Raw genomic sequence first — 21,076 nt, 5'->3', positions numbered from 1 at the left:
TCAGTTGTCAAAGCAAGAAAGAAGCAAGCTCAAATTTATACATATTTAAAAATAAAGACTGCCCAAAAGCAAATATGCATTTTGCAATTTGTAAGGTGCGGAAAAGAAACTCAGAAATAAGAATGAGCTGCATCTTCCCCACCCCAAACCAAAATTCCACACTCTTTGGAATAAACAACTTGGTTAAAAAGTTAAGTCAAGGGTATAAAATCTTTCTTTTATTCACAGCATTGCTAAATCCGAAGCATTCAGTTTCCCTCTGGAAATCTTCTTGTTAGTCTTCCAACGTGTCTGCCTGGCGGTGATCTAGTGGACACCCTTTAGTTGTGTCCGGGTTGAGAGACCTGCGGATGGGCCACAGGGAGGATGCTCTGTGTGGGCAAGAGCCCAGACTTCGCTATGCATAGACGGCAGGTGCAGCCCGGGCTGCAGGGAAGACCGACTCAGTCCCACAGTGGGCGCCTCAGTAGGGCCGCCAGACGGCCTCCTCCAGGCGGGCAGGTGCCATGTTGGTGGGCGAGTTGCTGTGGCTGCCCTCGGCCTCCACCACGTCGCTCTGGCTGGGCAGGCTGGGGTTGAGCAGCGCGGAGCCGGTGGATGCATTGGTGCAGGGGGGCAGGATGCGTGGGGGCGAGCGCTCGCCCCCCACCATGGAGAACTGGTAGGAGCCGGCAGAGGCACCGTAGTACAGGTGGTAGGAGGGTGAGCCGGTCTGGAAGGGCCCCCCCTGAGCCTGCGAGGAGCCGGGGTAGGGCGGTGGCAGGTAGGTGTGGTAGCGTGAGGCCGAGCTCATGGCAGACATGCTGATGCCGATGCCCGACGTGACAGGTGTCGGGGAGTAGGTGAAGGCACCGGGGTAGTGCATGCGTGGGTCGGAGATGGAGGGCAGCGCAGGGAACTGGCGCGGGTCACCGAAGGCTGTCAGATCTGGGGCTGCTGTGGCGAGGGAGAAAAGATCCTGTGAGTGGGTGGGTCGTGGCGGGGGTGCGGGGGAGGTCACGGCCTCTGTGTGCGGGGAGTGGGGACTAGCAGAGTGCTCCTGCCCAGGGAATGAGGACTACCCAGAGTGCTCTTGTCCTGGGAGTGAGGGTTTATCCATAATGTTCCTGTCTAGGAATGGGGAAAACTACCAGAGTGCTTCTTCTCAGGGAGTGAGGAGGACTATGCTCCTGCCCCAAAGTCGGGGACTACCCAGAGTTCCCCTGCCCATAAGTAAGGGGCTATCCAGAGAGCCTCTGCCCAGGGAATGGGGGACCATTCAGAACGTTCCTATTCAGGAAGTAGGGGACAAGCTAGAATGCTCTTAACCAAGAGCTGAGGTCTACCCAGAATGCTCCTGTGCAAGGGAGTAGAGGGCAATTCCTAGAATGTTCTTACCAAGAAACTGGGACCTCTCCAGAATGTTCCTATCCAGGAGGTTGGAGACTAACCAGAATGTTCCTCCTCAGGGAGTAGGGGACTAGCCAGAGGGCTCCTGTCCAGAGATGGGGGCCACCTAGAAATCTCCTGCCCAGGAAGTGGAGGCCTACTTAGAATGTCCTGGCTCAAGAGATGTCCTTACTCAGAATGCTGCCCTAGGGGGAATGAGGGGCTAACCACAACATTGCCCCCTAAGGAGATGGTGTTCTACCCAGAATGCCTCTGCCCAGGAAGATGGGATTCTACCCAGAAAGCTGCTGCTCAGCAAGAAGGGGTTCTATGGAGGATGCCAGTTATCCAAAAATAATATAGTGTGCAAAATGTGTAGCAGTGCATGTAGGGTGTCATGCAGTGTGACATGTGATTGAAGAAATTACATGGTATATGTATTATATGGGTCCCTGAACAGTACAGGGACAGTATAATGTACATAAATATTATAATTACAAGTCGACAAACTGTAGCCCATCAGCCAAATCTGACTGTTTTTACTTTATGTGTATAAGTGCATCACCTGCATGCATGTAGTTACACTTGTGTCATGCAATGCATGCAGAGGTCAGAAAAGGGTGTTGGATCCCCTGGAACTGGAGTTACAGACAGTTGTCAGCTGCCATGTGGGTGTTGGGACTCAAGCCCAGGTCCTCTGTAAGAGCAGCCAGTGCGTTTAATCACCGAGCCATCCTTCCAGACCCATGGGGCCAATTTTTTTTTTAATGTCGTAGGAATGAAGAATGAGTTTTTATACTGAGTACAATATTGTGTCACAGTAATAATTCAACTGTGAACCTAAAAATATTATAGCCACTTTTGAAGGAGATGTCCTCAAAATGTCCTCAATGGCCTGGTGATTCTCCTGTCTCAGACTCTCGAGTGCTGGGATTACTGATGTGAGCTATCATACGCAGCTTAAGAAGAATAATGTTTACTGATATTTAAACTATAGGAAATTCAAAGTTTGTTGTCTATATGTATAAACTGGAACACAGCCCCAGTCCTGTGTCGCCTGTCATGGGTGTTTTGTGATGACCACTGTGAGACTGGGTGATCAAAACAGAGATAACAGGGTCCTCAAAGCATAACTATTTATTCCTTAGTCCTTTACTGAAAAATTTTTACCTACCCTCTATTTACATTAAAATGCTAATGCCAATTAATATACTGATAATATAATCAGTACATTGACATATCAGTCTTAATATAACAATATATAGTGACATAACATTATGGTAATTGAGGTATGCATTGATATATTACTACCAGCAGAATACAGTATGCATAATATAAATATAAGAGTATTATAATACATTGCACATAGTAGTTAGGTTGGCTCATGGAAAACTGTCATTTTTGTAGGCTTTGAACTGTGGAAAGTTGGCTCACTTACCATTATCTGCCATAACACAGCCACGGAAGTGACAGAGTGAATGTTGGTGAATGAGTATCGCTTTCTCTCTGTTTACCTTCCAACTCATTCCATGTCTGCCGTAACACTACAGCCTAGATTTCAGGCTTTTTTCCCTCTATCATGTGCTTCACTATTTGTCTTTTTTAAGCTTTATTTTTAATTATGGGTATGTATCTATCTGTGCACCTGAGTGTAGATGTCCAGAGGCCCAAAGAGGGTGTAGGAGCCTCTCAAGTTCCAGGTGGTTGTGAGATGCCATACATGGGTGCTGGGAACCAAACTCACCCCCTTCTGCAAGTGCAGGCCACCCTCTTAACTACTGACCAATCCCTTTAGCACCTGTTTCACTAGTTTTAACACAAATGGATATAGGAACTTTTTATCTACATTTTTGCACATGTTAAACTTTACCAGAAATGAGAAACTACCCTTGCAAAATGCATTTTGTTACGACTGAATTTACAGCTATACGAACTGACCTTGGCTGTCATCCTGTGGTTCATCGTGTCCCTTTGCATGTTGCTCACCTACATGCTGCATTTGAGAAAGACCTAGAGGTGGCTGGAGGCTGACTGATGCCTTGTGAGATGCTTGGTAGCATCTCTGTCCTTTACTCACTGGATGCCAGTAGTGCCCCTTCCCCATTGTGACATCCCCAAATACTTCCGGACATTGCCCAATAATCTGAGAGTGGGTGTGAGGGGGCACAGTCGTTTCTGGCTGAGAACCAGCATTGTAAATTAGGATTGTGTTTTGTGGGGTAGTTTCTGTCCCTTCAAATCATCAAAGAGCAGGCCAGGACTGGAGTGGTTGCATCAGCACACCCAAAGATACCAACAGAGCAGAGACAAGAACTGAATGTTCCAAATTTTAAGTTCTCAGATCAACATACAAAATAATTTTGAGCTCGGATGACCCGTCGAGGCTGATGCAGAGAAACGTGAGGGTTTCTGAAAGCTTGCTGTGAAAGGAAAGCAACCTGGGTGGACTAATCTGTTTTTGGAAGGCATCAGCTGTTGGTCAGCTTACTCATATTTTAAGCCTATTATTCCAGTAGGGAGAGCTAGTTTTCATGTTCTTGTTCTCTCTCCTCCCTCCCTCCCTCCCTCCCTCCCCTCTGTTCTTTTCTTTCTCCTCCCTCTCTCCCTTCCTCTCTCCCTCCTTCCCTCCCTCTCTCCCTCCTTCCTTCCCTCCCTCCCTCCCTCCCTCCCTCTCTCTCTCTTCTAATGATCTTTTATTACACTAACACATTTTTTAAAACAGGAACTCTTGGGTACCTTTGGGGTGAATGTGAGAAAGTACTCCTCATCAGAGAGGTAATTAGAATTTATAGAAACAGCCCAAGTCTGCAGCAGATCCCTCTGCTAATGAGGAAACCAGGACTCTGACTCTCAAACAAACACTCCTGTTAATCTTTTCAAAGCAAGTCAGACATGTGGGCAGGGAAAAGGTTGTAAACTGACAGTGGTTCTAGGGCTGCCCTGGCTTGGCCTCTCTCTAGCTTCTTCTCCAGCCAGGCCACACCTCATTCCACAGGGTTCATCCCTGCCCCTTCACTGGGGCCATCTGTGAACAAGCCCTGTGTCACTTACATGGAGAGCTGTGACATGTTTGTGAAGTAACAAGAAGTTTTACTCCATTTTTTTTTCCAGTTAGACTTATATAGTCTAGAGAGAAGTCGAGGTAAAAGAAAGGCACTGGGAAAATACAATGCAATGCTGTGCACACAAATGCCTATAGCTAATATTCCTCTTGCTTCATTTGCCCTAAGACAAAAAGGTGAATCCACTGGAAAAATGAATGGAAGGTCACCCTGATTCACAGCAATGCTTGGGCATGCTTGGCCAGTCTGTTCCAATGACTACAGGGTAATGTGGTGATGGTACCAAGTTACTGAAATCCTGAGTGAGTCCGTGATTTGTCATGGGCAAAAGTGCTGGGATAGTGTTACAGTCTCAGCTGTCGGGGAGACAGTTTCTGCACTGTGGACAGAATGTCTCGGAGATCTGAAATTCTGGCTGCAGTTCCCCTGTTGGTGTAGTGGCATCATTCTACAGAACATGCTTTTGATCAAATTCATTCATATTCCCTCTCTCTCTCTCTCTCTCTCTCTCTGACTCAGGTCCTCTAGATATGGCTAAATTCAAGTACTCTATTCAAATGCTTGTTTTCATTTTTAAGTCTTGTCTGACAAGTCTTGTAACCAATCCCACCCAATCCTCCCATCATCTAGCTCTGACTCCTCTGTCCTTCTGGCTAGCCTGGTGACCCATCCCCCCTTACTCAGCATCAGTGTGAGCCAGGGAAGGGATCCCTGCTATTCATAGGGAACTTTTTAAGGAAGGGAATCTGGGGATTTAGGATTCAGGTAGTTTCTTTGGAAGTGCTTCCCCATTGATGGTGCTAAATATTTGCCACTACAGCCCCAGTCTTCGTCCATACAGCCTACAGCCTGATGGATGAAAGCCGCCCACTCCGGGGCCCCTCCCACTGCCCCCAAAGGATTGAACAATGTGGGCAGATAATGGTTGCCTTAAAAGGATCTTTTTCATGATTTGGATTAATGCTGCCTGTCGCCCAGGTTGGTAGCTAAACATGAATTTTTAAAAAAGAAAAAAGAAGAAGAAAAGTAAACCTCTGGATGACAACTCCTTTCAGAGAAGCTATGGAGTCTGTCTGCAAAAGACAGAGACAGAGTCCAAGTCCCCAGCATGGAAGCAAGGCCAGGTAGGACTGGGGGTAAGGAAAGGGCCAGCACACCGGGCTGTGGGTGGGATTAAAAGGTTCGACTTTCTTTCATGAACCCCAACCCCCTCCCATCCCAGGTTTATGACAACACTTTTCAGGCCTGTGCTCCAGGCTTTATTTCTCAGAGGGAGCCCTGCCAAGTTGAAGACCACTCTCCCAGGCCCTTCCCCAACACTGATGATATCACCTCTGGAGTTTCTAGTCTTCCCTCCATGACAGCAGAAAGTCATTTTTGGGTGCTGACATGGGTTGTGGTTTTGATTTCTATCACATTCCTGTGTCATAAAGCACCACCCTTCCTTACTGCTTGGGTAGCTGAAGTCTGGGTTACTCAGAAACATAATTGTGATTTGGACATGTTACTTATTCTTTCTGAGGGAGGGGGCATTTGGTCGCTGGTAGGTTGCCCATGCCCCAGTGGATGACCCGACACCCATGTTTATATGGATAATATTAATTGGATTTGGTGGGTTAAATATAAATAAATAAGGAGATGAACTTGTGAGGAAGATATAATGAGGTGAGTTCAAGGGGGAAAACGGTGGATATGAGCTAAATATATTGCACACTTGTATGAAATTTTCTAAAGAATTAATACAAAATATTATATTAAAAAGCCACTCTTACATTAGAGTACTGGTCAGCCAGAAGAGCTGGCTCCTACAGTTTAGACTGTGAGGTGCCAATTTTGGGTGGTGATCAAGTTGAAGGACTTATGTAATAAATGTCAAGGGATAGACCCACAGTGTAGAGATTTCGGTAACTGTTTTAAGCACAGACTGTGGCTGGTGGACAGAACAATCAGTAAAAGCTGACAGATGTCACTGGAATCAAACTGTGTCCCCCAGGGACAGGCTTTTACAAGCAGTCAGCTGAACAGGTGCCATAATTCCTCGGCTGCTCCCCCAGCTCCCCAGACTAGCAGGTGCATGTTGGCTTGGAAGTCAGGCGGACACCTGCTAAGTTGGTTTTCCTATTTCACTAAAGTACCAAGGAACCATTGAAGGTTTAGCTTTTCAGCTGGGGGGTGGGGGATGGGGGACGGGCAGTTTCCTCCCTGTAGAGGGGTGGCAACATTTGGATATATTTTGTGTGTGTCTGTGTATGTAGGGGTGTCTTTATGTAGGAGTTCCTGTGTGTATAGACATTAAGTACACGTGGGTGTACAAGTGTGTAGAGGCTGGAGGTCAACCTTGGGTTTTGTTAATCAGGAGTCATCCAACTTTTTATTTTGTTTTGAGATAGGGTCTCCATGTAGTCCCAGCTGGCCTGGGTGTTACTATAGAGATCAAGATTTCCTGGAACTCACAGAGATCTGCCTGCCTCAGCCACCTGAGTGCTGAGACTAAAGGCATGCCCTGCCCAAGCCTGGATGAGACAGGGCTTTCCCTGGTCTGGAACTTGTGAGTTAGGCTAGGCTGGGTACCTGGGGAGCCCTGGGGACTCACCTATGGTAACACTCCCTGGTGGTAGGATTACAAACCTGTGCCACCATGCCTTGCTTTTACCTGGGCTCTGAGGACTGAACTCAGGTCCTCATGTTTGCAAGGTAAGAACTTCACAGACTTAGCCCTGGAGACATTTTTGATTGTTATACTTGGAGAATTGCCACTGGCAACTAGAGGCCAAGAATGCTGCTAAATATTCTCCAGGACATAGGACAGCTTCTCCACACCCCAAATGTCAGACCATTGCTCCAAGAAGTGGGGCCAGGGCTAGTGGGGTGAATTGCGCGTGACTGGTGAGTTGCAGTGGGCAGGAAGAATTCTGGGGGAAGCTAACACAGCTGGTGAAATCTCAGGCAACTGTGACTATCAGAGCCACAACCTTTCACAGCATTTCAAGTGGCAGCCAGGAGCCCTTTGCCCCTCTGCCTGCCCCATAAGCTGCTCCAAGAGCTGAAAAGCAAATCCTCCCCCTCCCCACTGCGCACATGCAAGTGTGTTTGCAGACCTCCTAAGGCTGAGATTCTCTGAAGTCGTTTCACGGTTTGGTTCAGCTCCAGTTTCAAAGCCTCCAAACAGTAAGTTTCTTCTGCCTTCCCCAAAAGAATTTTTCTCTGTAACTCTGATTTCTCTGCCCACAAGGGAAGGTGAGAGCCAAGCCCAAAGGGCTCATGGGTTAAATGACTAATATTTAATGAGTTCATATTAACAACAATTATGCTAACCATGACACCTGAGCTCTCCACTCTGTTTCTCTAACCTCAGTCTCCATAGCTCTTAGCTGGGAACGTTCCTCCTGGTACCGGTATATTTGTTTCCCATTCTAACATGCATACCATTGTACTGGACATAGGGTCCATGAAAAGTCACCACCACATCACTGGATGAACCAGTCCTGTGGTCTATAATTCGGTTGGCATGATTATTTCTTTAACAAAGGAATAGAATCCTTTGGCTACTTGGGCTTTTTAGATTATTTGCCCACAACCACCATCCTCAGATGTCTAAGAGACTGACTTTTCCAAGGTGTTTTTGCCTTCATATCCATCATCTCTTAGGGTGTCAAGAAAAATCATTGCTTAGGCATGGGACTTAGAGCAGAGATACAGGACTTTGCCAGTAAACTGCACTGTAGTCAGTAATGGTTTACAAGCCCTTTCCTGTATTTCCTCTAGTCTCCCAAACCTTCCACTATGTTTTCAAGGGCTTACTTGAAAGTCGACTAGAAAGTTCTGCAGAGAAACTTGTCATGCCACTGGCACGTCCAGGCGAAATGGGTGTTGCTGGGTGCACGGAGGGAGAGGTGATGGATCCCAGGTATTGGTAGGACTGATCGTAGGACCATGGTGGGGATGGCTGGATCTGCCTCGTATCTGTAGAGAATCAGGGTGGTTGGTTATAGGTCGACTGGGGTAGGTTTTGAACAATGAAAAAGTCTTTTAATGATAAATTAGTAATCATTATTTAAATATTTATACATGCATGTAAGTGGCCTGTTTATCCATGTCTAATGAGCTTACTTGAGGCCAAGTATATGATGCCTCCTTTGGATGATTACCGCTCCACTGCAACCAAAGATGTTCAAATACAATTTGCATTTGATTTTTGGAGATTTTTGTCTGATAATTCTTCCATCCAAATTCTTTTTCTGTACAAATGAGGGGACTGGTTCATACTGGACTTCGGCACTTGATAACTTTAGGCACTAAATGTGATGATTCCAGCTTTGCCAAGAATTCTAATTCGCATTATCAGAAATAATTTGTAGACTAGGTGATCACCTTTCTGTGTTCAGTAAGCAAAAAGAACATAAAGTCTGGGGATTTGGATGGTGGGTACCTTGGCAAAAATATCCCATGGGCTTTTAAATATTTTCTACTTAGGTGAACACTGTCCCTGAATTGATGGTAGACATAATAATAATGATAACAATAAAAGATAAAATAAAGCACCTCCCCACCCCCCAGAGCAAAGACGGTCTGGGTAGGAAACTGGGAGTGAGCTCTAGTGACCAGGTCACAGGCCCAACAGTGGGGCTGTGCCATTAAAGTCCTTCTCAAGACCTGAAGTTTTTTAAAGGGAAAGCTTTTGAGAATATTATAGATTGCCAACCTAAAGGGCCTGGGACAGAGCAGAGCCCAAAGTCTGGCTTCAAATGACCGGGGCAAAAAAAACAAAAAAAAAAGAAGAAAAAATATTTGACACCCAGATTTGTCAGTGTTTTCTGTTGTTTCTTACTTTTTGAGACAGATCTTGCTATGTAACCCAGGCTGGCCCCCTTCATTGGTCCATTTCTTTCTTTTCTTGAAAACAACTGAAAATTGAAGCATTGAAACCTTGGTAGATCCTGGACAAACACTTTAACTTGGAATCTTTGAAATCTAATAGTAAAATGAAGTCTTGATTTCATTCCAAATCTCAGAGGATCTGAAGAGATGACGAGGGATAAGGAAGTTGCTTCACATTAAATTTAGTAGAAAAGTAAGTGTCCTGACACAGGTGGAGCCCTTGTGTAATCTTACAGCATTTCCAAGAGTTGGAGAGAGAGACACAGGAGATGGCCCCAAATTCCCAGTTACTTGAAGTATTTTTCTCCAAGTAGGGAAAAAAAAAAAATCCATACACTTAGACATTTTCTATAACATATGCCTATGTTCCCGATAAACACACTTACAAAATGAACATAAAGTGCTCAAATATTTTAATCACTTAAAGAGCAAACAAAAGAGGTTTTATAATTGTCATAAAGGCCTCTGGGGTGTGAATTGCGGTATAGTAATTCATGCCTTGTTGTGTAGACAACCTAGTACCCCTAACCCCATGTCTAAAACCACACTAAGCATAAAGTATTATGCCATGATTCATGCCCTGTCATGTTTTACTGTAGTGAAAAAGTTGTGCTAGGCTTTTCTAAACTCATAATTAAGCCATGCAAACGTTGCATAATATTTCACAGCCTTTTAAAAATATGCTTTGGCAAAATGATCTTTATGATTAAAGTCCAAGTTCTATGATTTTTTTTTTAAACACAGGGTTATAGATTCAGCATCATCTTACTTCACACTACAGCTCAGCTGTCCAGGTTTGAGTTGGGCAACACTACCAATCCTGGAGCCCACTGGTCCATTGGCTTTCATGACCACAAGGAATCCTGCTTGGGTTCATTGCCAATGGTGGGCCAGAAGGTGGTGATGGTGAGCCTTCCTTTGCATTTTGGGGTGCTCTCCTCTCCTGTGATTTACAAAAACAAAACAAAACAAAAACCAAACCGAAAAAAGGCACGAAGATGTGCTTTCTACCTTTTGTATTCAGTCTCTACCTTTGCTCTGAAGGAGGGTCAGCATTGAACTCATGAAAGCTGGCACAGCGGCACAGAACATGCTGCTAGCTGCCTGGGCCCCAAAGGAAGGAAAATGAGCTCTAGGCCTCTCTGTTGGTGAGAGCTTACGTAGCACTGGAGCAAAGCTTCATATTCCTGTCTCTGAAAGGAGATGATCCCTAAATCACTTCCAGTGGGAGGGCAGGAGTCTCATTCAACTAAGTCAACCTCAGTTTGCTTTTCTTAACCTCATGTTGCTGGTACTTGTATGCTGAGTCACAGGAGAATCAGGTAGGGATGTGAGGTGAGGAATGGTGTTTATAATCATAACTATGTGAATTGTGGGAAGTGAAAAAGAGGGGTAGGAATTACTCAGAAAAACGCTACAGGCTGAGAGAGACAGAGAGACAGAGACAGGACACACACACACACACACACACACACACACACACACAGAGAGAGAGAGAGCACTATTAACACATTCTCCAAAGCACAGGTGAAATACTTGTTCTCAAAGGAGTTACCTCAATCCATCAAAACAAAGACAAGTTTATTAAGCATATACCATGTTCTAGTCATGTGCTAATTTAATAATGATGACTAAGATCAATATGGTCCCTGCTCCACTGGAACTTATGTCAGGGAAAAACTGAGGACTCTGTGATGTTTGGAAAGGCTTCTTCCATCCAGATGCACTCGTCATCACACTGAGAGATGCTTCAGTCATTTGTTCATCCATCCATTCATTCACTCATTCATCCAAACATTTGTAAGCTGATAAAATTATTACATGTTCTTTCATTCGTGTTTCTACACAAAGGGTTTTCTTTCACTAGAGTCCCTGTGGCAGACTCACTAGTGAGAGGTTTTATAGTCTCTCCCTGTGGGAGTGACAGCCACTGGGGGAATCTAAGAGTTGTATGGAGTAAGTATGTAACTGCTAAGTTAGATGCCTAACTTGAACTTGCAAATGGCTATTCCCAGGGTAAAGGCAAGAACCAGAGTGGTGTTTGTTACATACTGATGTTCTGCATCTGAAAGGAGCAGATTAGGAAATCACAGGACAGGAGCCACACTTGGATTTGGGTTGGAGTTCTGCCTCCACCTTGCTTTAGGCAAAGCTCCTGTTTTTCCGACCTCCAAGAGCAATAGTGAGGAATGAGTAAATTATAGATAAAAGGACTATCAACATTTGTGGCCATAGTAAATGTTCAGTAATTTTTTGTTACTGTGTTACTGAAAAGGACATGAAATGCTGCCAAGTGACTTATCTGATGTTTACCGGTAAGGCAGCACACACTTGCACCAGGGTGGGATGCAGGTAACACTGTTTTGCTCAGCACTGAGGATCTTTACCACTAGTTCTTCAGTTCTTGGGAGGAACAGGCTCAGGGGGTTAAATGATAAGGAAGCTGGAAATTTGTGATGTAGGGGGAGATGGGGGGAATCCAATATTTCAACCAACTCATGCTTCAGTGTTTAAAAGTATTGAATGGTAAAATTTAAAATGGGGTCTTCTGACTTTTTTGTTTTCTAAGACAAATGGTGTTTTAATAAGCTTACTTTATCTAGGCTATTTTATAATGGGGTAGTTAAATGATCAAATAATGTATAAAAGAGCACCTTTCCACATTTCTTAGCCCTACTCTCTTCCATTTGAAATGGAGGTTAAAGGAAGTGGGGAAGGAAGGAGGGTTGAAGCCAGCTGTCAGCACAAAGGTTCATGGCTTATTTTACTCTACAAGAGTTGATATTTTGAACTCAACAATATCTTTAAAGCCCACAATGATTCTATCAAATGATTCAAGTAGGAGTGGCCTGTTTCTCCAAGTTTTAGCACCAAACTGTGAAGGACTGCAGGTTTATCATTCTTGTCCTTAGAACGGGAAAAGCAAAACTGAAAACCTATGAGTTTTCTTGGGTTTCCTAGGGAATTTTCATTGTAAGGCAGGTTACCACCCCAAAGTCTTAGGAGGAAGGCAAGTACAGACGATCGCACCAAGGTCTGCTTACTGGGAACAGAAGCAGAAAAGCCCAGAAACTGACAGGAACACTTCATGGGGATTTGACAAGTTGCCGGAGGCTGAGTATAGGCCCGAGTGAGAGTAAGAAAGTCCTGGGAGATGTGGCCCGGTCCAGGAGGAGCATCTGTGGGTTTGGTATTCAGAAACTCCTCTGCCTTCTCATAGACTCCTATCTAACAACAGTGGACAGTTACTCAGGAGCTTTAAGGAGCAGATGAAGGTAGAGTTCATGGGGAAACCCAAAGGTGACAAGGGAGGCAATCACAAGGATGTTAGAAGGACTGGGTGCCTTTGGCAACTACAGCAGCAATCATTAAACTCAACCCAACTCCTGTCTGGATGAGCATAAAGTCACACCACACCAAAGGTCTGTTTGCTTCAGTTCCTATTCCTGATGCATCAACTTATAGGATCTAAACAAAATGAGCTTCATAACCAGACTCAGATGTGACACAAGATTTAGAATCACCAGACAGGGAATTTGACTATAACTGATTAATACAGTAAGGTCTGTAATGGAAAAAGAAAACGACATGCTTTATAAACAGAAAGATGAAAACTTCAGGAAAGACTCAAAGGAAATTCTGGAAATGAAAGCACTGTAACAGAAATGGGGAATGTGTTCTATGAGCTCATTAGCAGACAAGCCATTGCAGAGGAAAGTTGATGAAACTTGATGCGTCATTAGAAGCTCGTCAAACTAAAAGGTAAAGAGAGAAAAACAAAATAAAGAAAACGTCCAAGAACTATGGGATCATTTCAACAAGTCTAATGTGCAATTGGAATGGTAGAGAAAAAGAGAAAACATGGTAGAGGACATATTTGAAGTACAAATGATGAAGAATTTCCCAAAATTAATGACAGACAACAAACTACAGATCTAGGATGCTCGGGAAAAAAAAAAAAGCAAAATAAATATCAAATGTACACCTAAGCACCTGTTATTCTAACTTCAGAAAACCTGAGGTAAGACAAAAATTTTTAAAGACACTACAGGTGAGGGGATAAGTCCTTATCTTTAGATGAACAAGGATAAAAGTTACAGTGGATTTCTCTTCAGAAACCATGCAAGCAAAAAGAAAGCACTGGGAAATAAAGTGTTGAGAGATAAAATTCACCAACCTAGAATTCTATACCCAGCAAAACTATCCCCTAATTATGAAGGCAAAGTAAAGATACTTCCTGACAAAACAGAAGTCAGTCATTACCATCAGACAGACATGCCCGGCAGGAAATGTTGAAAAATGCCTCAAGGAGAAGGAAGAAGATACAGAAACTCAAGTCTAAACAAAGAAGGTCATCAGAAGAAATGAATCAAAGGGAAATCAAGTGTTACTTTTCTTATTCATCATGGGTCTGAAAGACAACTGTGATCACAGTCACAAGCTCCTGGGCAGGTACGGCACAAGGATGAAGGAAGCATCCGGGTGTGGTGGCACATACCTTGAATTCTAGCACTCAGATCTCTGTGAGTTCAAGGCCAGCCTGGTCTTCATAGCAAGATCCAGGCTAACCAGGCTACACAGTGAGACCCTGTCTTAAAAACAAATTGAAACAACAACAAAAAAGCCCCAAACCAAAAAACTCATAAAAAGAAAGAAAGAAAGAAAGAAAAGAAAAGAAAAAAAGAAAAAAAGAAAGAAGTGATACAGGCTGGTAACATGGTTTATCAGGTAAAGGCTCTTGCTGCCAAGTCTGACAAACTGAGTTTGATCCCTGAGACCCACATGGTGACAGAAAAGAACTGACTCCAGCAAGTTGTCCTCAGCATCCATACACGCATGGCAACACACACACACACACACACACACACACACACACACACACACAGAGAAGTGATAAAAATAAGTGACATAGTATTATTTGGTTGTGGGCTTAGTTTTCAAACTATAAGGCAACCACTAAAGCAAACTTTAAAAAAAATGTAATTGATAGTCAAATAGATGAGTTAAAATGAAATATAATATATTCAAATAAAATGAGAGAAGACAGAAAAGCAGGAGGATAAAGAACCATGTGCAACAAATATAAAAGTGAAACCATGGCAGATAAGAATCCAGTCACCTCAAAAAGCAGCTTAAATATGAATTGTCTAAAAGTATGACAAAGATTGTCAGTGCAAGTTACAAAGATAACTACATGTGGCCTATAAAGGCTCAATTTAAATACAGACTCAGATAGGTTAAAAGAAAATGGATAGAGAAAAATACATCATACATAACTAATCCAAAGAAAGTCCCAGTGGCTGTAGTAATTTTATACAAAGCTAACTGAAGGAGGAAATTTTCAGGGATAAGAGATGAGATACACGATGATAATATGGCAAACTAATAATTCATATTCCTTAACGTGTGCCCAATGAACAAAGACATCAAGAAATCTTAGGCAAAACCTGATTGAACTACAAAGTAAACCAGACAAATCCATTATTACAGCCAGAGACTTCAGTCTCCCTCTTTCAGTTACTGATGCATCTTATAGGCAGAAAATTCCAATTCTGTTAGCCTGGACAGGATTACCAGTCCACTAGACCCTACTGACATTTATAGACTGCTCCATTCAGCACCAGGGTGTGCATTCTTTGGGAGCCCACATAGAACATTTACCAAGATAGACCACATTTGGGGCCATGAAACCTGCTTAAACTTAAGACAGACGTCTGAGTATTTTCTCAGACTGAATTTAAAATAATAGTAATAATAACAATAATAACAATAACAACAATCATAGACTGTTGAGAAATTATCAGAAATTTGGAGATTTCCTTTAAATACCACAGGGACCAAATAAAAGGTCTCAAAAGATATTTAAAAGTTTGAATTAATTGAAAATGAAAATAAACACCAAAATTTGGGGGATTTAGTAAAACCGTGTTGAAAGGGAAATTTATAGCACTGCAAGCATATTTTGAAAAGATCCAAAATCAATAACCAAACCTTATGAAACTAGAGGAAAAAAAACCCAGCAATCTAAATCTAATTTAAAAAAACAAAAAAGAAACAAGTCAGTGAAATTAACTACAGGAAAGGAATACAGAAAAAAATAACTCAGAAGACCAAATGCTGTTCTTTGAAAACTCAAAGCATCCTGCTGTGTCCCCATCCCCCGTCTGGCTAAGGAGTGGACGCAACATTTGGCCTTAAACAATCACAGCCTTCTGCCTTCTCTGGCCCTTCACCCTCCCAGCCTGTGTTTCCCATAGTACCAGGACCGCTGTGCTATCATCCCTAAACCTGGGCTCGGTTGATGGGGCTCCAGCCTTTGGACATTGGTGTTAGATAGCCTGCTTTTTTTGCTATTTGGCTTGCATCTCTGAAACACCAACTCTTTCAGTCACCTCTGATCCATTTAAAAATAAACAGTGGACAGTGACCACTGCCAGGACCCAAAACTGCTTGGTGAACATTTACACTCTAGTGGCCCATTCTGGAATTTTCCTTAGAAGACTTTCTTCCAATTTCAGGGTGGAAGAAGGCAGAGACGTTCCCAGGGTGCCCTCCCAGTGCACCTCGGTCATGGGTAGTTGGTGTAATGCCCTTTGGATGCCTCAGAGCACACAACAGGATGTGAGTCAGGACTCAGAGATGTGAGTCAGTTTCCAGGGTGATGTGTCAGGGCGAGCCTCAGGGGAGGCTTGTATCTTCTCTGGGACCCTTGGGAAGAAGGATCCAGGCTACCTTGTACATGAAAGGGGTACCCCAGATGCTTTGAAACTATTATACCCCTTCCTCATGGTTATGTGATGTCAAGCTTTAACAGCCCTGGCACTGAACAGGTGACTCTGCTCTATAAAGGGCATTTCCCTGCAGGTTCTAGTGTTTTGGGGAAGCAGTGTTTCTTGGCTTCTGTGATGAATACCCATGATGGCAGTCACTCTGGAGGACCCCCAGGTAGTGAATACTGGATTAGCATTTCAGCCTATCAGTGAAAAATCATGATAATGTGAGTCAGTTCCCATCAGCTCTCAATCCTGGAACAAAAGGGGGGTGGGGAGGTTGTGAAAGAGCTCTGGGATTTGCCAACCGTTTGTCTCCTGCTGGCTGCAGACATCTTAGTCATGTGCAGCTCAGTTGCATTTACTGTTCCAGCAATTACTTTAGAGGGAAGTGTCCAGACCCAGCCAGGACAGAGAGCTGCCTGGGTACGCTATTTCAAAGGCCTTTGGGGTCTGGAGGGATCCATTCTCCCTGCCAACCAGCAGGCCCAGGAGGTGACAGGCTGAGAGAGAGAGAGAGAGAGAGAGAGAGAGAGAGAGGAGGGATGGAGAGAGAGGAGGGAGGGAGGGAGGGAGGGAGGGAGGGAGAGGGAGGATGGAGCTCAGGGTTTCTTCACCACTCACTGCTTCCAAAAAGGAGACTTCCTCGCTTTGTGGTCAGGACAACTGAATTTGAAAAGCTTGTTCCTAACACCAGGGCCACTCCCAAACCTGGTTGCTTACCCCAGAGTCCTTTTCCTCTCAAACCTCTGTTTCCTCATCTTTAAAAATGGGGGGTAACCAGACTCACCTGCCTCACAGGTGTGAGAGTTAATTAATGTTTGTGGTACAGCTTTGAGATCCACAGATGAAAGGCTCTCTATAAATGCAAAGTGCTATTCCTTATGAGAGCTGCCAGACAGTTCCCAGGGGAAATAGTTCAGCCCTCACCACGAGGCCGCTCCCTTAGCCAGATCAGTCTGAGACCTGTCTGGAAAGGGCTCTGTATTTAGGCAGAGTCCTCCCTGAGCAAGAGTTCAGGGATAAGTCACCGGCTTCTAGAAAAGACAGTGTTTTCATAACATGTCTCATTCTCTGTTGGCACTGTCTCTCCTCTCTGGACAGAGAGTGGCCTTCGGTGCCCTCAGGGTGGAGGGACTGGGCCTCTGAGGGCACCAAAGGCCCCGTCTGGTCTCCGCTGCATCCTCCCCTGCAGACAAATTATTTCTCTGTAGTTTGTTAAATAAGCACCCCTCGTAGATGCCTCCTCGCCTGTGAGGACTGTCTTCACCCCACACTTTTAGCACCTCTGCCCTCCATAGATTTTCTTGGCCTCCAGGAACCTACAGATGGGCTGGATAAAGTCCTGTCACACCAGGCCATTATGTGGCAGGTTCGCATTCTCCCACGGGTACCCTGCTGAATTCCTTCCATCCCTCCATGTCCTTCTCCTCCAATGCAATCCCAAAATGCTGAAGGGAAAAAAAAAATGGCTTTCTACTTCCCTCCAATGGTCCTCCAGCATGTCAGCCCTCTCTTTTCCTCCCTTGGAAGGGATAAGAAAGAAATACTGTGTCAGGGGTTGGAAGTTACAGCCTGCAACTTGGGGCCCAGCCACTGGTATAGAATGAAGACTCGAAAAGAAGTCGCCGATGCCCTGTGGGACCCCACATGTGGGGAGGTTCCCAACCTCCCAGGGCTGCTCACAGAAGCAGCATATGTTCGGGAAGCATTGCACAGGAGGGAGCACACACTGGAGAGATCTGTGTAGCCTTTGCTTGTGTGGTCCGGGATGGGAGATGTCAGAAAGTAGCGGCGCTGGCAGGAAGCTGCGGGTGCTCTGTTCAGTCTGTGCTGTGTGCCGACGGCGTGTCTCCCAACCAAGTACCAAATGTTCTTGGGCAGATCACATTAAATAACAAGGATGAGACTGCACCAGAGTCCTTGGACTGCCTTCGGGGACAGCAGGGATGAAGAAGGAGGTATTCTCTCTGGAACCGCGGAGGCAGACAGGGGATGGCTCCTCTACCCACAAGTTGTCAGTGCTGGAGAATTTGAAGCTCTGGGGCTCAGCTTAGAACTCAGGTATCTGTCATGCCATTTGGCTGCCTTGCTTCGTTTGGGTACCAGCTCCATCCATGCAGCCCCCAGCCCTCTGTGCTGAGGGATACTTCTGGGCCAACATGCCAGACCTCCAGGAGGAGAAAAGAGAGCCCCTTCCCCACCAACCAGACCCTCGGTGTTCTCTCTGTGCACGCCTCTAGGTGAAACCTTAAGTTTTTATTCTAACTGTGGTAGTTTTCTTAGAAGTGCTTGTAAAAGTCTAGGGTGGCTCAAAGACCGTAATGCGGGCGCTTTCATTCTGCTCTCCGAAGACCATGGCCCTGATGCAAACTTTTCAGATTTTAAATAGAGATATTGGCATTATGCAGCAAAGTCTGAAGAAAAATTCATGTTAATGAGGAAAGAAAGGAGAACGCAGGGCAATGTCATCAGAATAGAAGATGCCCAGCTGTGCTGTGGTTTGTGTGGGCCACAGACAGCTCCGGGATTTGGGAACCTCATCTCTGTGCTGTCCTCTATCCCTAAACCAAGGATGCTTGAGCAAGGATAAGGCAAAGGCATGATTTTGGGGTCTGAGAGATTAGAATAGAAATATCAGATTGGTCTGTCACCGTGCTGAGGCAATAACTTGTACCTTGAAGGCCTTGGAGCCATTTTCCTCATTGGCCTGAGAGGTTACTTGGGAGGATAAAATGGGACCTTGGTCTGATCATTGTCAATGCAGTTGCTGGTACCAAGGGGCAAGAGAGTCTCCTCTTCCAGGAAAAGGTAATGGTGTCGGGAGAGCACTGCTGGGCCAGTTGCCCAGCAGAGATTCCTCGTCCACAATGACAGTGCTCTACATATCAGAGAGGTCAGGTCCCCCAGGGCTACCAGGAATGAGACTTGCCTTAGCCAACCAGAGTTCCAGGGTGTAAACTGTGGTTTCTAGAATGGCTGTGTGTGTGTGTGTGTGTGTGTGTGTGTGTGTGTGTGTGTGTCCAGTGGCACAGTGCGAACTCTGAAACAGAGCAAGCCCTTCCTCCCACTGAGCACCACTGCTTCAGAGGGAGCATGATGACCACTCTGAAGAACACAAGCACATGAGTGGCAACAGGCTGGCTCAGTCCCCGCCAGGACCCAGAATTTGAAAGGTGAGCTGTGCATCCAGGGTTCATTGTTCTTTGTCTTCTGAGGTATGACTCATGTCAAAAGGTTGTCCTTTCTTTAAGAGCTTCCATTCCACACTCCCAAGTCACAGAAAAGTACTCTGATGCAGGAATAGAAGAATTCTGTAAAACTGACGTGCCTAGCCCCCTTTGATACATCCTTGCCAAGAGAAATCTAGTCAGTGCCTGACTCTACTTTCTCTTCCTGTTGGCAGGGAGGGGTGGGGGGGCACCATCATGTTTGATCCTCTTCTAGCCTGAACCCTGGTCTCTGTTGTGTTTTCTTTCCTGCACATCAGACCTAGGCTCTTAGACTCAATTCCCTAAAGAGCTGGGAGATCAGAACTGTGCGGAGTTGCCATTCAGCTCCCTTTGCCTACGCTCTTCTAGCCAGGCCACACGCACAAGTTTCTCCCTATATTAGAGGAATCTGATAAGTCCTGTGCCTGCCTGAAGAGCGGGGTGAGAATTGCACGATTCCCAGCTTCCCTGTCTGAGCCGCCCAAGCACCCCACAAAACTTGGGGGACAGGCTCTGATTGTACAGGACAATGGACAGTAGGCTCTGTTTCAATTTGGTCTCTTCATGGCCCCTCCAGTGTGCTAGAAATAAAGACCCAAGGAACGTATTCTCTTTACATAAGGTGGGGTCTTGTCCTCTAACTGGAGACATATAACCCTCATATACCTGCTATCTGTCCTGATGGTAGCTTCAAACACACAGTGTGCCATGGTAGGATCCCAGGGCTGTCTTTCACTCAACTATGATGCCCCATCCTATGGACCCACCAACTCCAGTCCAATTTCCTTTGGATGAGTAGTGCTTATGATATAAGTGAACTCGAGGCTCCTCCACACGGAACCAATCCCCTCTGAAATGGCTCTTTTATACTTCTTCATTTTCCAGAGATTGCCAAACTACTCGGATATTTGCCATCAAACACTGAATTGGGAAGAGGAGGCTGATCCTCCCTCACCCAGCTGTATACTTCTAGGCGAACTTCGAGTTGTTTAGGATAATTGGATCTCTTCACTTGCAAGCCAAGGGGAATTGCTATCGAACACTGTGATATGGGACAACTCCCTCTTTTCTTCTTAGTTTCCTAGCTACAATCCCTCTCCCACCTTGTGGGAGAACCACACCAGGGACACTAGTTTACTTAACTTTGCAGTTCTTTTCACAGCCCAAATAATTGACCTTGATGTGAACTAATTGGGATTGCAATAGATTAATAATACAGGTCGTTGAGGTGGAGCCTGCCGCACAAAGGAGACCTTTGAAGATAAGAGCCATGCATGCTTTCATAAGCTCATCCCTAGTGCTCTGAACAAAGGATATAAACTAATAAAGTCAGACTCATCTGGGGGCAATCTCCACTCGCAGAGGAATTCCACCCTGTACTCTGATTCAGAAAGGCAAACGGAAATCAGCCAGAATTCTTTTAAACTCCAACACAGATCTCAATTTAAAAAAAAAAAAAAAAATGACACAAATGCACACAGAGGAAAAACTCCCGGTAATAAGCAGACCTCTGATGATCTAAAGATCCACAGCTTCATTTATTGACTTAGAGAAAGTAAATGGCATTTCAAATACAACCTTCATACTTTAATAGATGAGGTCACCCTGAGAAAGATGATACAGCCGAGCCCAGCAGTGGGAAACCTCCCTCTAGAGAGCTGCTTTGATTTACAAGGTCAAGGCAGCCTTTCACACAGAAGTGATAGGTTTTTAGTGACTTGGACACATGTGGAAGAACTTAAAAAGAAAGGAATAGGTGGAGATAGCAGACAATTCTGAAACTGTT

At 44.9% G+C, this 21,076-nt stretch overlaps 1 protein-coding gene across 3 annotated transcripts in view; it reads right to left on the bottom strand.

The window, feature by feature from the left end:
• Nucleotides 1-324: 324 nt before the first annotated feature.
• Nucleotides 325-21,076, bottom strand: part of Runx1 (RUNX family transcription factor 1) — a 249,953-nt gene continuing 229,201 nt past the window's right edge. For all 3 annotated transcript variants that reach the window (XM_008835922.3, XM_029564879.1, XM_029564880.1), the window contains 2 exons: nucleotides 8,232-8,393; nucleotides 325-936 (listed from right to left, as the gene is read on the bottom strand). In XM_008835922.3, the coding sequence (XP_008834144.1) occupies nucleotides 464-936; nucleotides 8,232-8,393 (635 nt within the window). In that variant the 3' untranslated portion in view covers nucleotides 325-463. The remainder of the gene's footprint in view (nucleotides 937-8,231; nucleotides 8,394-21,076) is intronic.

The sequence above is a fragment of the Nannospalax galili genome, unplaced genomic scaffold (genome assembly GCF_000622305.1).
Source record: "Nannospalax galili isolate Female #2095 unplaced genomic scaffold, S.galili_v1.0 scaffold136, whole genome shotgun sequence".
Lineage (NCBI taxonomy): Eukaryota > Metazoa > Chordata > Mammalia > Rodentia > Spalacidae > Nannospalax > Nannospalax galili.
Note: the sequence above shows the minus strand (reverse complement) of the source record. Positions and strands in the feature narration are given on the sequence as shown.